At 37.8% G+C, this 26,213-nt stretch overlaps 1 protein-coding gene across 4 annotated transcripts in view; it reads right to left on the bottom strand.

Annotated features, from left to right (window-relative positions):
* LOC125156101 (DNA repair and recombination protein RAD54B) overlaps nt 1–26,213 on the bottom strand; it is a 96,417-nt gene that overhangs the window by 64,419 nt on the left and 5,785 nt on the right. The window contains exons 1-2 of one of the 4 annotated variants that reach the window (XM_047841798.1): nt 14,972–15,010; nt 13,675–13,843 (exon numbers count right to left, since the gene is read on the bottom strand). Coding sequence is in view for 2 of the 4 variants with exons in the window: in XM_047841801.1 (XP_047697757.1) it covers nt 13,675–13,843 (169 nt within the window). In the remaining 2 variants the exon portion in view is untranslated. Of the gene's footprint in view, nt 1–10,998; nt 11,018–13,674; nt 13,844–14,971; nt 15,011–26,213 lie in introns of those variants that run through there. The other 3 variants (XM_047841804.1, XM_047841801.1, XM_047841800.1) reach the window with 3 other exon arrangements.

Consider the following 26,213-nt stretch of genomic DNA (forward strand, 5'->3'; position numbering starts at 1 on the left):
AATAACATTAATTACATGTTGAGATGATATAAATTTTGGGTTAAATAAAATGCATCATAAATATTAATTTCATCTGCTTTTTACTTTTTCTTAATGTGGCTACTAGACAATTTTATAATCTATGTACATGATTTATATTATATTTCTATTGACACAATGGTCTAGAAGGATAGCCATCAAATTATTGACAGTAACTATTACTGGAAGGAGGCTGAAATGGAGAATAGTAAAGAACTATTAATTTAACTGTATTATTAGAAAATGTATAAAAATATGTTCATATATCACTTATATAACCAAAATCAAATTGTAAGTAACTCTTACAAACTAAGAAAAACAATGCTATAGAATACTGGATGTAGAATACAAAAAAAAGTAAAGAATAAAAGAACATCCAACATATAGAACTTGACCTCACAAGTAATTAGGGAGGTAGAAATGAAAAGATCACAGTAGATTTTACCAATTCAACTGGCAAAAGTTAAAAAAAAGTTAGGGGCGCCTGGGTGGCTCAGTGGATTGAGCGTCCGACTTTGACTCAGGTCATGATCTCACGTTTTGTGAGTTTGAGCCCCGCATCGGGCTCTGTGCTGACAGCTCGGAGCTGGGAGCCTGCTTTGGATTCTGTCTCCTTCTCTCTCTGCCCTTCCCCACTGGTGCTCTGTCTCTCAAAAAAAAATGTAAAAAAAAAAAATTTTTTTTTTAAAGTTAAAAAGGTTTAATTTAGCAGGATGTGTTAAAAAAGATGGGGAGGGGGCGCCTGGGTGGCTTAGTCAGTTAAGCGTCAGACTTCAGCTCAGGTCATGATCTCACGGTTTGTGGGTTTGAGCCCGCGTCGGGCTCTGTGCTGTCAGTTGAGTCTGGAGCCTGCTTCCGATTCTGTCTCCCTCTCTCTCTGCCCCTCCCCCACTCACTCTCTGTCTCTATCAAAAAATGAATAAATGTTAAAAAAACTAAAAAAAAAAAGATGGGGAAATAAATTCTCTCATATGCTAATGATGGCAGAGTCATTTTGGAAGGCAGTTTGGCAGACCATATTAAAATGTAATGCAAAAATAATAATTAAAAAAAGTAATGCAAACACATTATGATCTGACTACTATTTGCATAAGTTCGTAATACCACATGCACAATGATATACACTGCAGGATCGTTTTTAACAAAAATCCTAAATAAACTATGATATAATCATACCATTGTTACTCTGCAGCAATTAAAAGAATGAGGTACCTCTATATGTTCTAAAATTAAAACAAGTATCTCCAAAGCATACTAGTGAAAACTGCAGGGGCACCTGGGTGGCTCAGTCAGCTAAGCGTCCGACTTCAGCTCAGGTCATGATCTCGCAGTTTGTGAGTTTGAGCTGTGTGCCGGGCTCTGTGCTGACAGCTTGGAGCCTGGAACCTGCTTCAGATTCTGTGTCTGCCTCTGCCTCTCTCTCTCTCTCAAAAAAAAAAAAAAAAAAAAAAAAAAAAAAAAAAAAAACACAACACATTAAAAATTAAAAAAAAAAAACTGCAAAGAATCCTCAACACAGAACAAAACAAAAAGCAACCTTTTCATTTTGGGAGTAGATATTTGCAAATGATACATCTGATAACGGGTTAAAATCCAAAACATATAAAGAATTTATATAACTTAACACCAAAAAAGAAACCCCACAAATAACCCAATTTAAAGTGAGCAGAGGACCTGAATAGACATTTCTCCAAAGAAGACATCCAGATGACCAATAGACACATGAAAAGATGCTCAATATCACTAATCATTAAGGAAATGCAAATCACCTCACACCAACCAGAATGGTTGGTATCAAAAAGACAGACATAACAAGTGTTGGCAAGAATGTAAAGAAAAAAACCTTCATGCACTGTTGTGGGAATGTAAATTGGTGCAACCAATGTGGAATACAGTATGGAGGTTCCTCAAAAAATTAAAAATAGAATTACCATATGATACAGTAATTCCACTACAAGAAATTTACCCTAACAAAAACATTAATTCAACAAGACATATGCACCATGTTTATTGCAGCATTATTTACAACAGCCAAGATACAGAAGCAACCTAAGTGCCCACTGATAGATGTATGAATACAGAATATGTGGTACACACACACACACACACACACACACACACACACACACACACACACTAGAATATTACTCAGCCATAAAAAAAAAGAATGAGATCTCGCCATTTGTAACAACATAGATGGTCACAAAAGGTATCATCTTAAGTAATATAAGTCAGACAAAAACAAAAACCATGATTTCACTTCCATGTGCATCTAAAAAACAAATGAACAAACAAAAGAAAACAGAAACAGACTCATGAAAACTGAGAATAAACTAGTAGTTGCCAGAGGGGAGGGGAGTAGGGGAATGGGCAAAATAGGTGAAGGGGATTAAGAGGTATAAACTTTAAGTTATAAAATAGGTCATGGAAATAAAAATATATAGCATTGGGAATATAGTGAATAATATTGTAATAATGTTGTATGGTGACAGATGGTGACTACATTTTATCATGGTGAGTACTGAATAATGTACAGCTTGTCAAATCACTATGCTGTACACCTGAAACTAATATAACTAATGAAATCAACTATACTCCCAACAATAAAAGTTTTTTTATATCAATTTTTAAAAGTAAGCTAGACTGGGCTGCCTGGGTGGCTCAGTCGGTTGAGTGTCCAACTTTGGCTCAGGTCATGATCTCATGGTTTGTGGGTTTGAGTCCCATGTCCGGCTCTATGCTGACAGCTCAGAGCCTGGGGTTCTTAGGTATTCTGTGTCTTCCTCTCTCTCTGCCCGTCCCCTGCTCACGTTCTGTCTCTCTCACTCAAAAATAAATATTCAAAAATAATAATAATAATAATAAAGTAAATAAATAAAAGTAAGAAAGACTGGGGTACCTGGCTGGCTCAGTCAACAGAGTATGTGACGCTTGATTTGGGGTTGTGAGTTCAAGCCCCATGTTGGGCATAAGCTTCCTAAAAAAAATTTTTTTTAAACAAGACCAATGAATAGATGGGTATGTAATAAAGCAAATATAGTAAAACTTTAATTGTAGAATCAGGTAATGGGTATAAGCGTGCTCAGTACATGGGTACAATTCTTTCAACTTTTCTTTATGTTTAATAATTACCAAAATTATCGTTAAGAATAAAAATGAGTTAATATATTTTAACTCTTTAGTCATTAAAAATAGAATGTAGATAATTACAGCTATTAAATTTAACAATAAGAAATAACTGTGGAGTAGGGGTGATTTTTTTTTTCCATGAACTTTAAGCAAAAAAAGCACTGTGACTACTGAAATTATTTCTACATCTTAGGATAGTCAAAAAAAAAAAAAAAAAGGTGAGAAATTATACCTTATTAATCTGTCTTAGCCCAAATTCTCTGGCAACCAGAGCCTAAAGCAATGATTAGAGTGCTGGTGGCTTTAGAGTGCTGGTGGCTTTATTTGGGAGTTTCTTACCCAGGACACCAAAGGTTAATAAAAAAAAAGGAGGTGGGAGCTGAGGCAAGAACTGTGTAAAGCAAAGTCAGTGACTAGCACTTTACAACAAGCTATGAAAAGATACAGTAGATCACTTGGCAAATGCATTTACTTGGTACCCTCCTTGGAACATTTACTGATAATAGTCTACAAAAAAGAACATACCTCAGAGTGGTCCACAGAGGAAAAAGAGGAATATATCTGGAAGGTTCTCTCCTGTCTCCTATTTCCCATTAGTCAAAGTCGATCCCACACACAGTAAACTTCACTCTACTTCCAGATTGTGTCATCCAGCCTCCACAAATGTGCAGGGTACTAAGCCCTGTGCTATGGTATTTCATCCAAGATTGGAAATGGCAGGAGGAACAGACACTCCCAAAATGTCAGTCTGGTTGGAAGGTAGCCACTAAGGAATAGGGCCCTGCTGCCCAGGTTATGCAACAGATCAGTCTATAGAGACAGAAGAGCAGTCTAGGAGCCAGGTGGTATTGAGAGAATCTGAGGAGGCACATAAAATTATATTCAATATTTTATAAGAACATAATATAACATGTAAGGAAGACGAAACCAAAAAAAAAAAAAAAAAAAAAACACAATCTGCCACAAAAATAGGGTAAAAATGAGGGTGAATGCAAACCCTAAGAGTCATTCTGCTATAGCATTTATATCTCATACTTCATCGCTGTGCTTTGGTGATGACATTCTGTGATATTAAGCACCTGAGACAATCAAAAATTAGATTTCAGGGATCTTAGCAAACAGAACTTTACAGAACTGAAGGAGTCTGAGGAAGAAAAACTCAGTCCTCTTCCTGTGTTACACCCTTCTCTCAGACAACCACCACACTCACACTTCTGATGTAAGATGTGAGGTTCTCCCCACCAAGTGATTCTGTGACACCACCTGGGTGTCCTACAATTTAACTCAATTTTAACACTATCTACCTGCAGATAGCATCAGATCCCACAGGTTAAGGAATCAGTCCCACAAACCTACCGCCTCCCTTCAGACGCAAATCGCATCTGTGCTTCTGACCAACAGGTTATAAATGTGAGGTTCCCATAATCCCAGGGATTCAAGTAATTTGCTAGAGCAGCTCACAGAACCCAAGACAACAGTTTACTTACTATTTACCAACTTATCATAAAAAGATATGGCAAAGGATACAGATGAACATCCAGATAGAAGAAATGCATGGAGCAAGTTACGTGGGAAAGGACACAGAGCTTCCATGCCCTATCCAGGCAGCCAGTCTCCTCCCAGCATCTCCACATGTTCACCAACCTAGAAGCTCTCCAAACCTCATACTATTTATAGAGACCTCCTCATGTTAGGCATGATGTATTATTTAACTCCATTTCTAACTCTCTTCCCATGTGTGAAGAATGGAAGTGGAGCTGAAAATTCCCAGCCTGTAATCATGGACTGGTCTTCCTGAAAACCAGCCCCCATTTTGGAGCCCACCAAGAATCACCTCATTAGAATAAAAGACACTACTATCACCCAGGAAATTCCAAAGGATTTAGGAACTCTATGACAGGAACCAGGGTCAAAGACCAAATGGGGTCAAAGACTAGAATGAGAAAATGTTCTTAGTATTGTCATTAATGAGGAAATTAGAAGAGTTTTAGGAGCTCTATGCCAGCAACCAGGGTCAGAGGCCAATAAATATATTTTATATTATCTCACAGAGTCAAATTATAGATTTTACCACAACCATGCTACATGAATCACAGACCTACTCTATATAATCTAGATTTACATTCATCTCTGCAGAATACCTCCTTGTCTGGCCACATCTTATTCTTGGGATAAAAAATATTTTGAACTAGGGACACATGGCTCAGTTGGTAGAGCATGTGATTCTTAAAATCGGAGTTGTGAGTTCGAACCCCACACTGGGTGTGGAGACTTCTTAAAAATAAAATCTTTAGGGGCGCTTGGGTTACTCAGTCAGTTAAGCATCCCACTCTTGATTTCAGTTCAGCTCATGATGTCACGATTCAAGGGATCGAGCCCTGCATCAGGCTCTGCACTGACAGCATGGAGCCTGCTTGGGATTTTCTCTCTCTCTCTCTCTCTCTCTCTGTCTCTCTGCCCCTCTCCCACTCATTCTCTCTCACTCAAAACAAATAACCTTAAAAAATTTTTAGTAAAATCTTTAAAAAATGTATTTTTTGAACTAAAGGAGCCTCTGTCCCAGAAGCTGGTTGGCAGAAACTTAGCCTTCAGTTAAATTTTATATACTAAAAATGTTGCTAAACTACTCATATTTACTTTAGCCATTTTTTCAACTAATCACTTATCAGTATAGTTAACATTATGGATATTGGAGGTATCTAACATCCATTCCATTCCTCCTCCGTTGTGCAGCAGCCAGGAAATTAGGATGAGATAGTTCTCACTCCCAAGGACAGAAATGAAGAATGTGTATCTGACTGGTACATTGATGATTCTCAGAAACCAGTAAATCTTCCTTACAGTGGTAATATAGGTCTAAAGTTAGAAATCCCTCTGGTCACAATAAAGTGGCACAATATCAGCATGAAGTTAAGAAAAGTTATTTAATGATTATGAGTAGGGCATATCTGCCTGCCAACAGATAGATGAGAAAAAAAGAAGTATATGGCCCCAATGATTGCTGAAATCTATTACTTAACATGAGGGGAACCAGTTTAACAATGAAGCCAATCCTGTGGATGACAGATGAGAAAAAGAGAAAGAACTGGGCTCATGATGACATCCTTTAAACTGCTAGACCAGTCAACCCTGAAGCCTAGAATTTCTAGCTACACATGCCAATAAAATTCAATTATATAAGCCAGTATTTTTATTAATACATAAACTTAAAAGCGTATCAACTGGTATCTAAAGAACTGTGTTATCTTTCTTTCCATTGTGCTTATCCCATTTGCCTATTTTATCTTGCTTAAATCACCACTTCACATTTTGTTTTTAAATGAGCCTTCAAAGAGCCAACATATGAACACACACAATTCATTCCCCCAACACTAGACACTGAACACCATTATTTCAATTATTCTACATCAGTCCTCTAAAAGCATAAAGCAAATTCCCAGTTTAAAGCTCTGTTCAAACAGGAATACTTCCATTTTGCACCCAATCCAAGTAACTGAGGAAATTCAGACCAAACTTAACATGCTTAATATGCTAGACAATGAAGAAATTTTCCAAAAGATCTTAGTAAATACATCCTACAAAGTTTATACACCAGTAATTTTTAGCCCTGGGAGGAGGGATGGCAAGAGTTGTAAGACTCTCAGAGAAACTGAGTAAAGCTCCTTAGAAAAACACGTCTCCTTGTTTTAACTGCCTCTATTTATCTAGTTGGTGAGGAAAGGATTCCTGTTCTAGGGTTATAGGGATGGCCAAACACATAACACCTGACACTGAACAGGTACAAAAAACAGTAGTCACACATACTCACAGTGTCGGGGAGGAAGACTGCCATTTCATGTAGGGTCACACAGGGGTTGCCCTCCAGAACACAGTGAACTACTAGGGGTGTGGGAGGCAGGCTTTGCAGTACCAAGAGGGTGAGGTGTCCCCCAGCTCCTACAGGCTTATTTAAATAATTCTGCAGCCAGGAGGGAAATGAAAGCTGCTATTCACAGATAAGCAGAAACTGTACCTGATCTATCTAATAAGGAGGGCTGTTTAGCAAGGGGATCTTATCCTCAGGAGCAAAGTAGGGAACATTCTCAAGACATAACATTAAAAAGTTTAACTTAAAAGGCACAACAAAATAATATTTTTTAACAATTAGATTATCAAATATCAAAAAGTATAAGTATATACTCATATACAGATTAAGCATCACAATAAATGATACATGCATTGCTCATTGCTGGTAGAAGGATAAACTTCTAACCTCTGCAGAGGGTAATTGACTATTATCCATCAAAATGTTAATGCACATACCTTGAAACCAGCACCCTACTCCAAGGTATTTATCCTATGGATAAATGGATATTTATGGACATATCCTCACATATGTATGTAATATACAGACATTAGTTGTAGCTTTGTTTGTAACAACAAAAGACCTCAAATAACATAAATATCCTTTAATAAAGCACTAGTTAAGTATATTTGGCATACCCATACAATGAAATATTGGTAACTTTTAGGGGCGCCTGGGTGGCTCAGGTCATGATCTCATGTTTGTGGGGTTCAGGCCCGACATCAGGCTCTGTGCTGACAGCTCAGAGCCTGGAGCTTGCTTTGGATTCTGCATCTCCCTCTCTCTGCCCCTCTCCCACTGGCTCTCTCTCTCTGCCCCTCTCCCACTGGCTCTCTCTCTCTCTCTCAAAAATAAATAAACATTAAAAAAAAATTTTTTTAAAGCATAAGGTAGAGGAATTGTAGGAGAGGGGAAAATGGGTGGTGGGCATTAAGGAGGACACTTGTTGGGATGAGCACTGGTTGCTGTATGTAAGCAATGAATCAAGGGAATCTGCCCCCAAAACCAAGAGCACACTATACACAGTATGTTAACCAACTTGACAATAAATTATATTTGAAAAATAAAAATAAATAAAAAATAAAATAAACAGCATAAGGTAGTTCTAAATGTACTGACAAAAAGATTTCTAAGATATACTGTTACAGTAAAAATGCAATGTATAGAACATTGCAGCAGGTGAACAATCATTTGTATGGGGAGAATATATACACACAAATATGATTCAAAATGTATAGAATATCTCCAAAAAGACACCCTAAAATTGAAAACTAGTTTGCCTCTAGAGAACTAGATGGCTACGGATCAGGGAAGGGAGTTTTTTTTATTATATTCTTCACGCCTTCTAAATTCCTTACCATGTGATGCATTACTTGTTGTTTTAAGTCATGAAGAACTACATTTTATAATTCTATTCATATGAAATATCCAAAACAGGCAAATCCATAGAGACAGGAAGCAGACTGGTGGTTGCCAGGGGCTATGTAGAAGTGGGGAGTGGAGAACTGATTGCTTAATTGGTCTGGGTTTTCTTTTAGCATCATGAAACTGGAATTAGATAGTGGTGACTGTTGCAAAACATTGTAAATATGCTAAATGCCACTCAGTTGTACACTTTAAATAGTTAAAATGGTGAATTCTATGTTATGCATATTTTATTACAATAAAAAATTAAACATTTATAAACTAAATATAAAACCAATAAAATTAAAAATCACATTAATTTAATATGATAGTGATACCTTACTGAAATTAAACCGTTATCCATGACATAAATATAATACCAACAGATTTGGCACAGGTTATTTTCAACAAGTTTTCTTTTCAACAAGATATACAATGGGTCAATTGTTAGACCATCTTAAGTGAATATATAAAAACTGCATTTGGTAGGAGTAGACCACTAACACATTCTGTTCAGCCCTCTTCTCATTTGAAGACATGAAAACTTATCATAATTATATAAGGTGGCCATCTAAAAGATCCAGCATATGCTTATATGCACTTATTCATATCAGTTAAAAGAAAATACAAAATTCTAAGCTTCTCTAAGAATTTATAAACACCTGAGAATACACCCAACCATCTCCAGGGACTTCAAACCCAATTGAAAAATACTTATCTAATATCTACACCAGAGAAAGATTTTATCACTCCCTTTTTATATCCTTAATCTTCCCCTCTTCACTACCTCATTCCTGACAGCCTATACCATACTACTTTTAAACAAGATTGGCTCAGTCGGTAGAGAGTGCAACTTTTTTTTTTAAGTTTATTTATTCTGAGAGAGACAGAGACAGCATGAGCAGGGGAGGGTCAGAGAGAGAGGGAGAGAGAGGGAGAGAGAGGGAGAGAGAGGGAGAGAGAGGGAGAGAGAGGGAGAGAGACAAGCCCAAGCAGGCTCCACACTGTCAGTCCAGAGCCCAACACGGGGTTGGAACTAAAAAAAAACATGAGATCATGAACTGAGCCAAAACCGAGAGTCGGACACTTAACCAACTGAGCCACCCAGGGGACCCAAGCGTGCAACTTTGGATCTCGGGGTTGTGGATTCAAGCCCCATGTTGGATGTAGAGATTACTTAAAACATAAAATCTCAAAAACAACGACAATAAAAAACAACAACTACCACCTCCTGGTACCCTGCTCTCTCTCAGGATACTATTCCTTCCCTTCACAACCAAATTTATTTTTACATACTTCATTTACTTATATTAACTTCATTTGCCTGTTTCCACCCATTAGTTACCTACTACAATATGACTTTTGTTCTACTTTTTGGAACTGTTCTCTCAAATATCACCAAACCTGAAAACTATAATGTTCCAGTAGCTTCTTCTTGACTACTGGACTTCTCTGAAGCATTTCAAAGCCAAAAGACTTATCCAAAGGACTTAACTACAAGTTTTCTAAGATCCTTTCATTCAGTCATAAATTGTTTTTGAATTCATACTATTTGATTTAAAACCTGAACAACAGGGGTGCAACAGGGGTGCCTGGGTAACAGAGTCAGTTGGGCATCTGACTCTTGATCTCGGCTTAGGTCATGATCTCACGGGTTTGTGAATTCAAGCCCCACATCAAGTTGTGCACTGATGGCATGGAGCCTGCTTGGGATTCTCTCTCTCCCCTCTGCTCCTCCCCCGCTTGTGCTCATTCTCTCTCAAATAAATAAACTTAAAAATTTTTGTTTTAAAACCTGAAGAGAAAGTTCTTGCCTTAGGTGAAACAGGGTCAGGTAAATACATACAACACAAGATAGTGTGGTTGAACAGTTTGAGGGAGAACTAAGTCTCACCTTATAGTTCATCAGAATGAGAAGGAATCAGAAAGAATGAAACAATTTCTCTGTTTCTGAAGAAAGTAAATACAGTTCTGAATATCAGGAGGTCTAGAACTTCCTATATTAATTTTTGAAGACTGCCATAACAAAGTACCAAAAACTAGGTGGCTTAAACAACAGAATTTATTCTCTCAAAATCTAGAGACCAGATGTTCAAAATTAAGGTGTCAGCAAAGCCTTTTGCTCTCTGAAGATTTTAGGGGAGAATGCTTCCTTGCACTTTCTAGAAAGCTTCTGGTGGTTGCCAACAATCCTTGGTGCTCCTTGGCTTGCAGCTACTCCAATCTCCGCCTTCGTCATCATGTGGTCTTTCCCTCTGTGTTTCTGTGTCTCTCTCCTCACAAGGACACCAGCTTTGTGATTTAGGGCCTAACACAGTATGACCTCATCTTAAGTTGATTACAACTGCAAAGACCCTATTTCCACATAAGGTCACATTCGCAGGTACCATAGGTTACAACTTAAAGACATCTTTTTAGGGCACACAGTTCAACCCATTATATATTTCCCCTCTTCCAGGCTTTAACTTTCTCAAGACTAGGCAAACAGCAGAGGCTGTAGACAAAAGTAATAAATGAATGAATGAATGAATGAATGAATGAATGAAATAATTTTTTTAAGACAGAGTGGGCGCTTCTAGCCCATCTCCAAATAAGGCACATACCCTGAGCCATAGGTGAAGTCATTAGTGGTAGATCTACATCTTCTTTCTCACATAGGGACTATTATCTGCAAAGGAACAGGGTTTATAAAGAGACCTGAAGCACTCAGTGAAGTTCAATGGAGTGAAAATATACTCATCAGGGAACTTTCAGTTGAGAAAGAAACCAAACTTAAATCAGCTTATGCAAAAATGATATTAATGATGAAGTATATATTAAATATTATGAATTACTACTAAGAAATTTTAAGAAATATAAGCTGAAGTACTTAGAGATGATGTGGCATGACATCTGCAACTTATTTTCAAATGATCCAGAAAAAAAAGGGACATATAAGGGAGGGAGAAGCAAAAGATTAACAAATGCAGAATTTAGGATAATAATTATTCTTTCAACTTCTCTACATATAGGAAATTTTTCAAAATAAAAAGTGATAGGGGAAAATGACGACATATTTTAACTGGGACAAACAGATTTGGACAGTACTTCAAGGTGGATTATGTGTAGGATTAAAAAGATGTGAAAAGGTGAATGTATACTACATGGATCTCTCATCTCCATACTTCTCCTCACACAACATCCTTCTCTAGTAATTCACCACAGAAAGCAAGATGTTTCTCACAATGCTCTTTTCCCCAATTAACCTCTCTCTGAATGAGAGGCAGGAGGGTGTCAGGAGGTTGGCAAAGGTTCCCCAGTCCAGTGAATGTACCAAATCAGAGAAGGGATTAAGGGATTAAGGGTTGAGTAAATTAACTCCCTCTTCAATTTATCTTAACTCTTAACTCCCTCCTAATATTTAGCAGGTTAGAGACTGAGAAACTACAGAACAAAAATAAAGCAGCAAATCGGTAACACAGAATGTATTACAGAGTCTAAATATCACTCTCTGGTGAAGATTAGCTACCGTAATAGAAAAGAAAGAGGCATACATGGATCGTTATCTGCCACCAGCTTGACAGTAGAGAAGAAAACCTGGGAAAACAGGATATCCACTTAACAAAGATGGAAGGAAAATAAGAGGAAGGGAGAAAAGGAAAAAAGAAGGAGAGACTAAATCAGTGAGACAGCACAGCAGCTAAAGCTGAGAGTGCTTTAGCTAAACAGCTAGAGATAGCCAGAGCTGTCTCTAGGGATTTCAGATCCCTAGATCCAGCTCCAAAAGCCCTTTTCAACTTTGTCTTGACTCCAGTAACAGCTTTTGAAAAGTTACAAGGAGCACATAAATGAAACTGAAGATCCTAGCCAGTTAGGAAAACACAGGATTCCTTTCTCCCACAAGAAGAAACTAACCCATTCAGAGGTAAATGTACTAATCATCACAAAGCTCAAGAAGTTCCCTCAAAAAGGGTTAAGTGCTTAAGGAATCTTATTGATTAGCACTGGTATCTTGAGAATGACAATTACTCTCCTATAGACCAGCAGATGGGGCTCTCTCCCTGAATCTGTTTATTCAAGCAAAATATGAATAAAATGTCATTTGGAAAAATGTAGTCTTAATGTTGTCTTTCACAAGGTCAAATAAACACTAGTATACAACTCTATTCTTTTAATTACTTGTAGAATATTAATCTCTGACAGGTACAAAAAGAAACATAATCATTATTTTAACCCAATTCAACAATGCAGGGAGGGAGCATCTGTTAAATCCTTGGTTCTCCTTCAATTACATACCCTCATAATACAAATCTGATTTGGAGGTACTCTATGGACTATTATGAATTAACAATTTTATTCATTTCAAGTTCACCTCTCCAACTTAGCACTGTTAACATGGTTTAAAATTTTTTTTAAATTTTTTTTTAAAGTAGGCTCCATGCTCAACATGGGGCTTGAACTCATGACCGTGAGATAAAGAGTTGTATACTCTACCTACTGAGCTAGCCACGTGCCCCAACATGGTTTTTAAAAAAAAATTTTAATCAAACCTTTAAACAGAATTTATTGGGGCGCCTGGGTGGCTCAGTCAGTTAGGCGGCCGACTTTGGCTCAGGTCATGATCTTGCGGTCCATGAGTTCTAGCCTCGCGTCGGGCTCTGTGCTGACAGCTCAGAGCCTGAAGCCTGCTTCATATTCTGTGTCTCCCTCTCTCTGACCCTCCCCTGTTCATGCTCTGTCTCTCCCTGTCTCAAAAATACATAAACGTTAAAAAAAAAAATTTTTTTTTAAATAAACAGAATTTATTTTGGTACTTGAGGAAAAGACCATGTTTGACCAACAGGTTTACAATTAACAGTCTTAGATACCTACTATAAAGTACAAGATTTGAATTACATGGTTATCAATCCAATAATTAAAGAAATTATGACAACATAGGGCGCCTGGGTAGCTCAGTTGGTTAAGCATCTGACTCTTGGATTTGGCTTAGGTTGTGATCTCATGGTTCATGGATTCAAGCCCCACATCGGGCTCTTCACTGACAGTGTGGAGCCTGCTTAGGATTCTCACTCTCCCTCTCTCTCTCTGCCCTTCTCCTGCACATGCTCTCTCTCAAAATAAAAAAAAAAAAAAAAAAGACTGAAAAAAGAAATTGTGGCAACAAAAAAACAAATTGCCAAGAACCTAGGGGTATTTCAACACTTTTCAAATAGAACATTCAATTTTGAAAATAGTCAACTTAAATAATACTGTACTACAACTGGTCAAGTGTAAACCTAATCAATAAAAAGCAGTCTTACCTGTATGAGGTGGATCTAATGTTGCCATTACAGATGCTTCAAGACAGTGTTTTCCATTGTAATTATGCCCATGATTAATTTCTCTAGCACTTCCGTCAGTAGGCAGATTTAAACTGCATATTTGGGTATTATTTTGTAACTGGAGAAAGGTATTCTTATTTGCAGCAACCTAAAAGAAGGAAATATGTATTTTATGCAAAAATTAAATCTAATTTTCCATATTTTTATATAATAAATTCCTAATTTAAAATATGAACTACCAACTTCTCTATATCTTAAAAGGAAATAGGCATTTTAAAATAAATTAAAAATCCAATTTTACTGTCTACTAAACTATTAAACTTTTAATTATGTTATAAAAGCTATAGACATAATAAAATGAAAATTATGCTTATAATTATAGTGTAAACAATGTATCAGAAGAGTTTTTAAACATGTCATAACAAGCCATTCTCAGAATCAACTGTGTTTTTTTCTTGCCAAATTTCTCAATATTAAAATCAATACTTAAATATTCTCCATTTTTATGTGGGATAATGGTACTGTCACTGTGTTGGTTACAGAGACAAATACTGAACTGTTTACAAATGAAAAGATATTCCTGGGATTTGCATCAAAATAATGAGTAGATTGCACCAAAAATAATAAGACACCTAGGAATAAACCTAACCAAAGGTAAAAGGTAAGAGGTAAAAGACCTATACTCTGAAAATTATGAACACTGATGAAAGAAACTGAAGATAACACAAAGAAATGGAAAGACATTCCATGCTCATGGATTAGAAGAACAAATATTGTTCAAATGTGTATACTACCCAAAGCAATCCACACATTTAAGGCAATCTCAATCAAAATACCACCAGAGGAGCCTGGATGGCTCAGTAAGTTAAGTGGCCGATTCTTGATTTCCACTTAGGTCATGATCTCACAGTTCATGAATTCAAGCCCCACATGGGGCTCTGTGCTGACAGTGTGGGGCCTACTTAGGACTGTCTCTCTCTCCCTCTCTCTCTGCCCCTCTCACACACAAACATGCCTCTCTCTCTCTCTCTCAAAATTTTTGTTTTAAAAAAACAAAATTACCACCAGCATTTTTCACATTACTAGAACAAACAATCCTAAAATTTATATGGACTCCAAATACACAAAGCAACCCTGAAAAATCAGAGCTGGAGGGATCACAATTCCAGACCTCAAGTTATATTACAAAACTGTAGTAATGAAAAGAATATAGTACTGCCACAAAAATAGACACATAGTTCATAGAACAGAATACAAAACCCAGAAGCAAACTCACAATTATATGGTCAATTAATCTTCGACAAAGCAGGAAAGAATATCCAATGGAAAAAAGGCAGTCTCTTCAGCAAATGGTGCTGGGAAAACTGGACAGCTCCATGCAAAACAATGAAACTGGACCACCTTCTTACACCATACACAAAAATAAATTCAAAATGGATTAAAGACCTAAATGTGAGACCTAAAACCATAAAAATGCTAGAAGAGAGAGCACAGATGGTAATTTCTCTGACACTGGCTGTAGCAACTTTTTTCTAGATAGGTCCCCTGAGGCAAGGGAGACAAAAGCAAAAATAAACTACTGGGACTACATCAAAGTAAAAAGCTTCTTACACAGCAAAGGAAACAATCAACAAAACTAAAGGGTAACCTACAGAATACGAGAAGATATTTGCAAATGCTATATCAAATAAAGGGTTAGTATCTAAAATATATTTTAAAAAAACTTACACAATACACCCAAAACAAATAATCCAATCAAAAATGGACAGAAGACATGAATAAAAACTTCTGCAAAGACATACAAATAGCCAACATACACATGAAAAGATGCTCAACATCACTCATCATCAGGGAAACGCAAATCAAAACTACAATAAGGCATCACCTCACACCTGTCACAATGGCTACACAATCAACAACACAGGAAACAGGAGATGCTGGTGAGGATACAGAGAAACAGGAACCCTCATGTATTATTGGTGGAATGCAAACTGCTGCAGCAACTGTGGAAAACAGTATGGAAGTTCCTCAGAAAGTTAAAAATAGAACTGTCCTATGATCCAGTAATTACACTACTAGGTATTTACCCAAAGAATACAAAAACACTAATTCAGCCAGGTGTGGTGGCATGCACCTGTAGTCTCAGCTACTCAGGCTGAAGCAGGAGGATTGCTTGAGCCCAGGAATTCTGGGCTGTGGCACGCTATTCCAATTGGGTGTCTGCACTAAGTTTGGCATCAATATGGTGACCTCCTGGGAGCGGGGGACCACTAGGTTGCCTAAGGAGGGGGTGAACCAGCCCAGGATGCAAAAACACTAATTCAAAGTATTATGCATCCCTACGTTTATAGCAGCATTATTTACAATGGCCAAGATATGGAAGCATCCCAAGTGTCCATCAAATGATGAATGGATAAAGAAAATGTGGTGGTACATGCACATACACACACACACACACACACACACACACACACACACAGAGGAATATTATTCAGCCTTAAAAAAAGAATGAAATCTTGCCATTTGCAACAACATGGATGGAGATAAAGAGTATAATGCTAAGTGAAATAAGTCAGAGAAAGACAAATACCACATGATTTCACTCATATGTGGAACTTAAGAAACAAAACAAATGATGCACCAAAAACCATAAAATACCTAGGAATAACCCTAAACAAAGAGGTAAAAAATCTAAAGTTTATGAAAAAAATTGAAGATGACACAAAAAAATGGAAAAACATTCCATGCTCATGTATTGAAGAACAAATATTGTTAAAATGTCAACACTACCCAAAGCAATCTACATAGTCAATGCAATCCCTATCAAAAATAACATCAGCATTCTTCACAGAGCTAGAATAAACAATCTTAAAATTCATATGGAACCCGAAAAGACACGAAGAGCCAAAGCGATCCTGAAAAAGGAAACCACAGCTGAAGGCATCACAATCCCAGACTTCAAGCTGTATTACAAAGCTGTAATCATCAAGACAGTATGGTACTAACACACAAACAGACACAAAAATCAATGGAGAACCCAAAATAGAGAACCCAGAAATGGACCCACAAACATATGGCCAACTAATCTTTGACAAAGCAGGAAAGAATATCCAATGGAATAAAGACCGTTTCTTCAGCAACTGGTGCTGGGAAAATGGACAGTGACATGCAGAAAAATGAAGCTGGATCATTTTCCTACACCATGCACAAAAATAATCTCGAAATGGATGAAAGACTTAAATGTAAGACAGGAAGCCATCAAAATCCTAGAGGAGAAAACAGGCAAAAACCTCTTTGACCTTGACAACAGCAACATCTTATTTGACATGCCTCCAGAGGCAAGGGAAACCAAAGCAAAAATGAACTATTGGGACCACATCAAGATAAAAAAGCTTCAGGGCACCTGGCTAGCTCAGTTGGATAAGCGTCTGACTTTGGCTCAGGTCATGATCTCATGGTTTGTGAGTTCAAACCCATGTCAGGCTCTGTGCTGACAGCTGAGAGGCTGGAGCCTGCTTCCAATTCTGTGTCTCCTTCTCTCTCTGTTCCTCCCCTGCTTGCACTCTGTCTCTCTCTCTCTCTTAAAAGTAAAAAATAAAGATTAAAAAAAAAGATAAAAACTTCTGCACAGTGAAGGAAATAATCAGCAAAACTAAAAGGTAACCAATGGAATGGGAGAAGATATCTGTAAATGAAGTATCAGATAAAGGATTAGTATCCAAAATCTATAAAGAACTTATGAAACTCAACACCCAAAAAACAAATAATCTAGTGAAGAAATGGGCAAAAACAGGTCTTCTCCAAAGAAGACATCCAAATGACTAACAGACACATGAAAAACTGCTCAACATCACTCATCATCAGGGAAATACAAATCAAAGCCACAATGAGATATCACCTCACACCTGTCAGAATGGCTAACATTAACAACTCAGGCAACAACAGATGTTGGCGAGGATGCAGAGAAAGAGGAACCTTTTTGCACTGCTGGTGGGAATGCAAACTGGTGCAGCCACTCTGGAAAACAGTATGGAGGTTCCTCAAAAAATTAAAAATAGAACTACCCTATGACCCAGCAACTGCACTACTAGGTATTTATCCAAGGGATACAGGTATGCTGTTTCAAAGGGACACATGCACCCCAATGTTTATAGCAGCACTACCTACGATAGCCAAAGTATAGAAAGAGCCCAAATATCCATTGACTGATGAATGGTTAAAGATGCGGTACAGGGGCGCCTAGGTGGCTCAGTTGGTTGAGCGTCCGACTTCAGCCCGGGGCACGATCTCGCGGTCCGTGAGTTCGAGCCCCACGTTGGGCTCTGGGCTAATGGCTCGGAGCCTGGAGCCTGCTTCCAATTCTGTGTCTCCCTCTCTCTCTGCCCCTCCCCCGTTCACGCTCTGTCTCTCTCTGTCTCAAAAATAAATAAACGTAAAAAAAAAAAAAATAATTAAAAAAAAAAAAAGATGTGGTACTTATATGCAACGGAATATTACTCAGCGATCAAAAAGAATGAAATCTTGCCATTTGCAACATGGATGAAACTAGAGTGTATTATGCTAAGCGAAACAAGTCAGTCACAGAAAGATAAGTATCATATGACTTCACTCATGTGTGAAATTTAAGATACAAAACAGATTAACATAAAGGAAGGGAAACAAAAATAATACAAAAACAGGGAGGGAGACAAACCATGAGAACAAACTGAGGGTTGTTGGAGGGGTTTGGGTGGGGGGATGGGCTAAATGGGCAAGGGGCATTAAGGAGGGCACTTGTTGGGATGAGCACTGGGCATTATACGTTAAGCGATGAATCACTAAATTCTATTCCTGAAACCATTACTACACTATATGTTAACTAACTTGGATGTAAATTAAGAATGCTAATGATGGGGGCGCCTGGGTGGCGCAGTCGGTTAAGCGTCCGACTTCAGCCAGGTCACCATCTCGCGGTCCGGGAGTTCGAGCCCCGCGTCGGGCTCTGGGCTGATGGCTCAGACCTGGAGCCTGTTTCCGATTCTGTGTCTCCGTCTCTCTCTGCCTCTCCCCCGTTCATGCTCTGTCTCTCTCTGTCCCCAAAAAAAAAAAAAAAAAAAAACAATGCTAATGATGATAATAGTAATAAGAAACGAGCAAAAGGGAATTAAAAAAGAACAAGAGACAAACCAAGAAACAGACTCTTAACTATAGAGAACAAACTTATGGTTATCAGAGCAGAGGTGGCGGTGGTGAGGATGGGTGAAATAGGTAATAGGGATTAAGGGGTGCACGTGTCATGACAAGCATTGGGTGATTAAAATAAAAACTTAAGGGGCACCTGGCAGGCAACTCTTAATCTCAGGGTTGTAAATTCCAGCAGCATATTGAGTGTAGAGATTACTTAAAAATAAAATATTTAAAAATAAAAACTTTACAAAATTAATGAGTAAAGAGGAACTAGGGAGGGAACTGAAGAGGTAAAAATGAAACAAGACTGGCCATGAACTGATGATCATTGAAACTAAATAATGGGTGCATAAAGGTTATATGCATTTTTTCTCTATTTCTGTACATGTATTAGTTTTCTATTGCTGCTATAACAAATTAACACAAATTTAGTGGCTTAAAAACAATGCAAATCTATCATTTTGCAATTCTGTATGTTAGAACTCTGACTTGAATCTCACCAGGCTAACATCAAGGTGATCAGCAGGGATGCACCCCTTTCTTGAAGTTCTAGAATACATTTCCTTGTCTTTGCAAACTTTTTTTTTAATTTACATCCAAGTTAGTTTGCATATAGTGCAACAATGATTTCAGGAGAAGATTACTTAATGTCCCTTATCCATTTAGCCCATCCCCCCTCCCACAACCCCCTCTAGCAATCCTCCGATTGTTCTCCATTTTTTTTTTTATTTAAATTTTTTTTTTTTGACGCTTATTTATTTTTGAGACAGAGAGAGACAGAGCATGAACAGGGGAGGAGCAGAGAGAGAGGGAGACACAGAATTGGAAACAGGCTCCAGGCTCTGAGCTGTCAGCACAGAGCCCGACGCGGGGCTCGAACTCACGGACCGTGAGATCATGACCTGAGCCGAAGTCAGACGCTTAACAGACCAAGCCACCCAGGCGCCCCTGTTCTCCATTTTTAAGAGACTCTTATGTTTTGTCCCCCTCTCTCTGGTTATATATTACTTTTGCTTCCCTTCCCTTCTGTTCATCTGTTTTGTATCTTAAAGTCCTCATCTGAGTGAAGTCATATGATATTTGTCTTTCTCCCAACTAATTTCACTTAGCATAATAGCCGCTAGTTCCATCCACATAGTTGCAAATGGCAAGATTTCATTTTTGATTGACTAGTAATACTCCATTGTATATATATACCACATCTTTTTATCCATTCATCCATCATTGGGCATTTGGGCTCTTTCCATACTTTGGATGTCATTGATAGTGCTGCTATAAACATTGGGGTGCATGTGTCCCTTCGAAACAGCATACCTGTATCCCTTGGATAATTACCTAGTAGTGCAGTTGCTGGGTCGTAGGGTAATTCTATTTTTAATTTTTTGAGGAACCTCCGTACTGTTTTCCAGAGTGGCTGCACCAGTTTGCATTCCCACCAGCAGTGCAAAAGGGTTCCTCTTTCTCTGCATCCTCGCCAACATCTGTTGTTGCCTGAGTTGTTAATGTTAGCCATTCTGACAGGTGTGAGGTGATATCTCATTGTGGTTTTGATTTGTATTTATTTCCCTGATGATGAGTGATGTTGAGCAGTTTTTCATGTGTCAGTTGGCCATCTGAATGCCTTCTTTGGAGAAGTGTCTACTCATGTCTTTTGCCCGTTTCTTCACTAGATTATTTGTTTTTTGGGTGTTGAGTTTCATAAGTTCTTTATAGATTTTGGATACTAACCCTTTATCTGATCTTTATGATACTTCATTTGCAGATATCTTCTCCCATTCCGTTGGTTGCCTTTTAGTTTTGGTGATTACTTCCTTCATTGTGCAGAAGCTTTTTATCTTGATGAGGTCCCAATAGTTCATTTTTTGCTTTGGTTTCCCTTGCCTCTGGAGGCATGTCAAGTAAGAAGTTGCTGCTGCTGAGGTCAAAGAGGTTTTTGCCTGTTTTCTCCTCTAGGATTTTGATGGCTTCCTATCTTACATTTAGGTCTTTCATCCATTTTGAGTTTATCTTTGTGAATGGTGTAAGAAAGTGGTCCAGTTTTCCCAGTACCATTTGCTGAAGAGACGGTCTTTATTCCATTGGATATTCTTTCCTGCTTTGTCAAAAATTAGTTGGCCATACGTTTGTGGGTCCATTTCTGGGTTCTCCATTCTGTTCCACTGATCTGAGTGTCTGTTTTCATGCCACGTCTTTGTGAACTTCTAAGTCATCCACATTCCCTGGATTGTGGTCCCCTTCCTCCTTCAAAGCCAGATACTCTGTATCTCTCTGACCCTGCTTACACAACCACATTTCTTTAACACTCTCTTCTGTCTCCCTCTTCTACTTTTAAGAACCTTTGTCATTAAACTGAGCGGACCCAGATAATCCAGGATAACCTCCCCACCTCAGGGTCTTCTTTAACATTAATCACCTAGTCCAAGTTCCTTTAGCTATGTAAGGTAACATATTCACAGGTTCCAAGAATTAAAACATGGATGTTTTTGGAGGTCCATTTTTCTACCTACCAGAGTATATGTTTGAATTTTTTTAAATATAACTCACAATAACAGACATAGTTGCCATATCTTTATAAATATTTATCAAAATAAGTTTCAGAGGCAATCAAGAAACCTATCTTATAAGATTCCAAAGTCAAAACAATGAATAGAGGCCATAAATTTATTTTTACATACTTTCAAACTTAAAGAAACATTACAAAAATAATACAAGGAAATCCCTGATAGCACTTACCCAGATTCACCATTTATTTACATTTTGCTCCATTTGTTTTCCCTTCTTCCCTCTCTATATGTGTGTATGTGTGTTTATATTTGAGATAGAGCTGGAGACACTGTGCTCCTTTACCTCTAAATATTTCAAGATGCGTTTCCAAAGAGCAAAGACATTCTCTTCCACAATCACAGTAAAATTACCAAAATCAAGATTTAACATTGCTATATTATTATCTAACCCACAGTCCACATTCAAATTCAGCCACTTATCCCAATAATGTCTTTTATAGTTTTTTCCCTGAGCCATGGCCAATATCAGATCATATATTATATTTAGCAAGCATGGTTCTATAGTCTCTAATCTAGAACAATTCCTCAACGTTTATTTGTCTTTTGAGACTTTGACACTTTTGAAGAGTACAGGCCATTTTGTAGAATGTCCCAATGTGGATTGTCTGATGTTTTTTATGATTAGCTTCAGGTTATACAATTTGGACAGAAATACCACTGTTCATCATACCAAGAGGCACATACTACTGATTTGCCCCATCACTTAAGTATATATTTGATAAAGGTGTCATTAGCCAGGTCTCCCCGAAAAGTTAGTATTTTTCCCTTTTTTATTATTTATTTTTGAAAAAAAGAACAAGCAAGCAGGGGAGGAGCAAGGAGAAAGAGGGAGAGAGAATCCCAAGCAAGATCCAGTGCCCAGGACAGAGCCCAATGTGCAGTTTGAACCCACGAACCAAGACCCGAAATCAAGAGCCAAACGCTTAACCAAGTGAGACATCCAAGTGCCCAACCTTTGTAAGTCTTAAAAGCATGTTGTGGGACACCTGGGTGGCTCAGCAGTTAAGCATTTGGCTCTTGGATGTCAGCTCAGGTCATGATCTCAAAGTTTCGTGAGTTTGAGCCCAGCATCGGGCTCCGTGCTCACAGCACAGAACCTGCTTGGGATTCTATCTCTCTCCCTCTCTCTCTCTCTGCTCTCCAGCCCATGTTGTCTTTGTCTCTCTCAAAAATAAACTTAAAAAAAAAAAAAAAGTCACCTAGGGGCACCTGGGTGGCTCAGTTAAAGTTTCTGACTTTAAAGTCAGTTAAGCATCTGACTTTGGCTCAGGTCATGATCTCACAGTTCATGGGTTCAAGCCCTGCATTGGGCTCTGTGCTGACAGCTCAGAGCCTGGAGCCTGGTTCAGATTGTATCTCCCTCTCTCTCTGCCCCTCCCCCACTTGCACTCTATCTCTCTCTCAAAAATAAATAAATATTTTTAAAAATCATCGTAAAAAGTATGTTGTGAGAAGATGCTTGAATCTATTCAAGTATCTTATTTCCTCAAACATTCATGCACTAGTTTGGGTATCCATTGAACTTTTTTTTATGGACAAGTAAACACAGCTGTCTAAGGCCAACAACTGCTATGGAAAACAAGGCAGGTAAGGAGGAAAAAAAGTCGTTCTAGCCAATGTCCAAATATCTAGGAGGTATTTATGGTTCTCCATGCCTCAAACTTCCTTCTAGAGTTCATACTAACCAGTCCAGTCCCTTACACTGTTGTAGAAATTACACAAATTGGGGGTGCTGGGTGGCTCAGTCAGTTAACCATCTGACTCTTGATTTCAGTTCAAGTCATGATCTCATGGTTCGTGGGATCAAGCCCCACATCAGACAGCACAGAGCTGGCTTTGCATCCTCTCTCTCTTTCTCTGCCCATCTCCTGCCGGTGCTCTCTTTTTCTCTCGCTCTGTCTCTCTCAAAGTAAATAAATAAACTTAAAAAAAAAAAAAAAGAATCACACAGATTGATTCTGTTCCATGGATTAAGAACTAATGTGCAAGCTCTTTGTTATAGAGCACACTAATATTAAATGTATTAATTCCCTTTAAAATCCTGTCATATTGGGGTCCCTGGGTAGTTCAGTCAGTTAAGCATCTGACTTCAGCTCAGGTCATGATCTCATGGTTTGTGAGTTTGAGCCCCACATCAGGCTCTCTGCTATTAGCACAGAGCCTGCTTCTGATCCTCTGTCCCTCTCTCTTTCTGCCCCTCTCCCGTGAATGCACACTCTCTCTCAAAAATAAATATTAAAAAAATTTTATAAAAAGTAAAATCCTGCCATATTGTAGGTGCTTAAATGTGTTCCCATGTAATAAACATGCAACTTAAAATTCTTCCTTTATCCCCACAAATCATTCTTAAGCATATATTGTTGTATGCTAATAAGCTCCTTTAACTGGAGTACCGAAGGCAGTTTTCTCTTCAGCCCTGGCTTAAGAAACGGCTAAACTTTTGTTTTAATTGAGGCTTAACTGAGATATAACATATTAGTTTCAAGTGTACAGTGGAATGCTTCAAGATTTGTATATATTTCAAGTTGATCACCACAATAAACATAGTTAACATCCATCACCATACATAGTTACAAAAAATTTTTCTTGTGATGAGAATTTTTAAAGTCTACTTCTTAGGGGCGCCTGGGTGGCTCAGTTGGTTAAGCAGCCAACCTCAGCTCAAGTCATGATCTTGCAGTTCATGAATTCTAGCCTTGCATCAGGCTCCATGCTGACGGCTCAGAGCCTAGAGCCTCTTCAGATTCTGTGTCTCCCTCTCTCTCTGCCCCTCCCCCACTCACATTTGGTCTGTCTCTGTCTCTCAAAAATGAATAAACATTAAAAAATTTTTTAAAAAAATAAAGTCTACTTCTTAGCAACTTATGGCATCCATTATATTTTCTAACTTCTAACTTCACTTCTAACTTTCTAACTGTCACTTCTATTATGATTTAGCATTCCACTTTAAGGAAGAGCTTACTCTTCTCCCCATTTACTTATTTACTTATCTCAGTATATATTCAGACTCCTATATTATTCAATGAATTACCACCCACGAGCACATTTATTTTGACAATTTCTTCCAGATTTTGTATTTATCAGACCAAATAAAAACTCCTGAGGTTACCAAAACAGTACTTTTTAGTATGGAATAACTCAATCTAAGATAAATATTTTAAGAACAAAAGTTAGGAATGGAATAGACTAAGGTAAAGTTAATTGCCAAAGGTTCTCATGTTGCCTTGCTTAAAATAGCTGTATAATTTCAAAAATGCCTACTTAGAAAATGCCTAGTTTTAAAAAATAACTATTTAGTTTCCTGATATAATTCAAAGAGTAAATCGGTGGTTTTGGTCTCAAATTAGTCCTCAGAAACAACATTTAAAAAAAAAAAAGGGGGGGGGTGCCTGGGTGGCTCAGCTGGTTAAGCATCTGACTTCAGCTCAGGTCATGATATTGAAGTTTGTGGGTTCAGCCCCACATCGGGCTCTGTGCTGACAACTCAGAGCCTGGAGCTTGCTTTGGATTCTGAGTCTCCCTTTCTCTCTCTGCCCCTTCCCTGCATGAACTCTGTCTCTCTGTCTCTCTCTCTGTCTCTCTCTCTGTCTCTCTCTCTCTCTCAAAAATAAACAAACATTAAAAAAAAATTTTTTTTAAACAAACAAACAAAAAAAAAGAAACTACATCAAAAATTAAACCTTAAGTCAAGGGTGTCAAAATGATTAATGGGTAAAGAAAGTCTTTTTAACATCCTGGAACAACGAGGTATCCACATACAAAAGAATGAATTTGCACCCCTATCTCACACCATGCACAAAAAGGAACTCAAAATGGGTCACAGACCAAAATGTAAGAACTAAAACTACAAAACTCTTAGAAGAAAATATGAGACAAGAAAAAAAAAATTCTTTAACTATGTGCAGTGACAGATGATAACTAGACTTATCATGATCATTTCACAGTATATACAAATATCATTACGTTGTATACCTGGATATAATGCTGTATGTCAATCATACCTCAATAAAAAACAAATTGGTTTTTTTTAGGTTCTAATTTTAAGTCATCAATACACCCAACATGGGGCTCAAACTCACGACTTCGAGATCAAGAGTCACATGCTCTACCACCTGACCCAGCCAGGCACAACAAAAAAAAAAGTTCTTTAAAAAACAAAATACAGGGGCAGCTGGGTGGCTCTGTCAGTTAAGCATCTGACTTCGACTCAGGTCATGATCTCACTGTTCATGAGTTCAAGCCCTGCGATGGGCTCTATGATGACTGCTCAGAGCCTGAAGCCTACTTTGGATTCTGTCTGTCTCTCTCTCTCTCTCTCTCTCAAAAATAAACATTAAAAAAATAAAAATTAAAAAACAAAAATACAGGAGTAACTATTCATGACGTTCTTAGATATACTACCAAATCACAAGGACTAACATCAAAAAAATTAGATAAATCTAACTTAGTCAAAATTAAAAACTTCTGTGCTACAAATGATACTATCTAAAAAGTGAAGAATAACCAACAAAATGAGAAAACGTTTGCAAATAATGTATCTGATAAGAAGCTGTAGCTAGAATATATTTTTTTTAAAAATACTCTAGTGGCACCTGGCTGGCTCTGTCAGTGGAGTGTGAGGTTCATGATCTTGGGTTGTAAGTTCAAGCCCCGCGTTAGGTGTAGAGATTACTTAAAAAATTAAAAATCTTAAAGAAAAAAAAAAAACCTCTTACAACTCTATAATAAAAAGCAAATAATCCAGTTTTACAAGGGTCACAGGATCTGAACAGACAGTTCTCCAAATAA

This window comes from Prionailurus viverrinus, chromosome F2 (genome assembly GCF_022837055.1).
Source record: "Prionailurus viverrinus isolate Anna chromosome F2, UM_Priviv_1.0, whole genome shotgun sequence".
NCBI classification, from domain to species: Eukaryota; Metazoa; Chordata; class Mammalia; order Carnivora; family Felidae; genus Prionailurus; species Prionailurus viverrinus.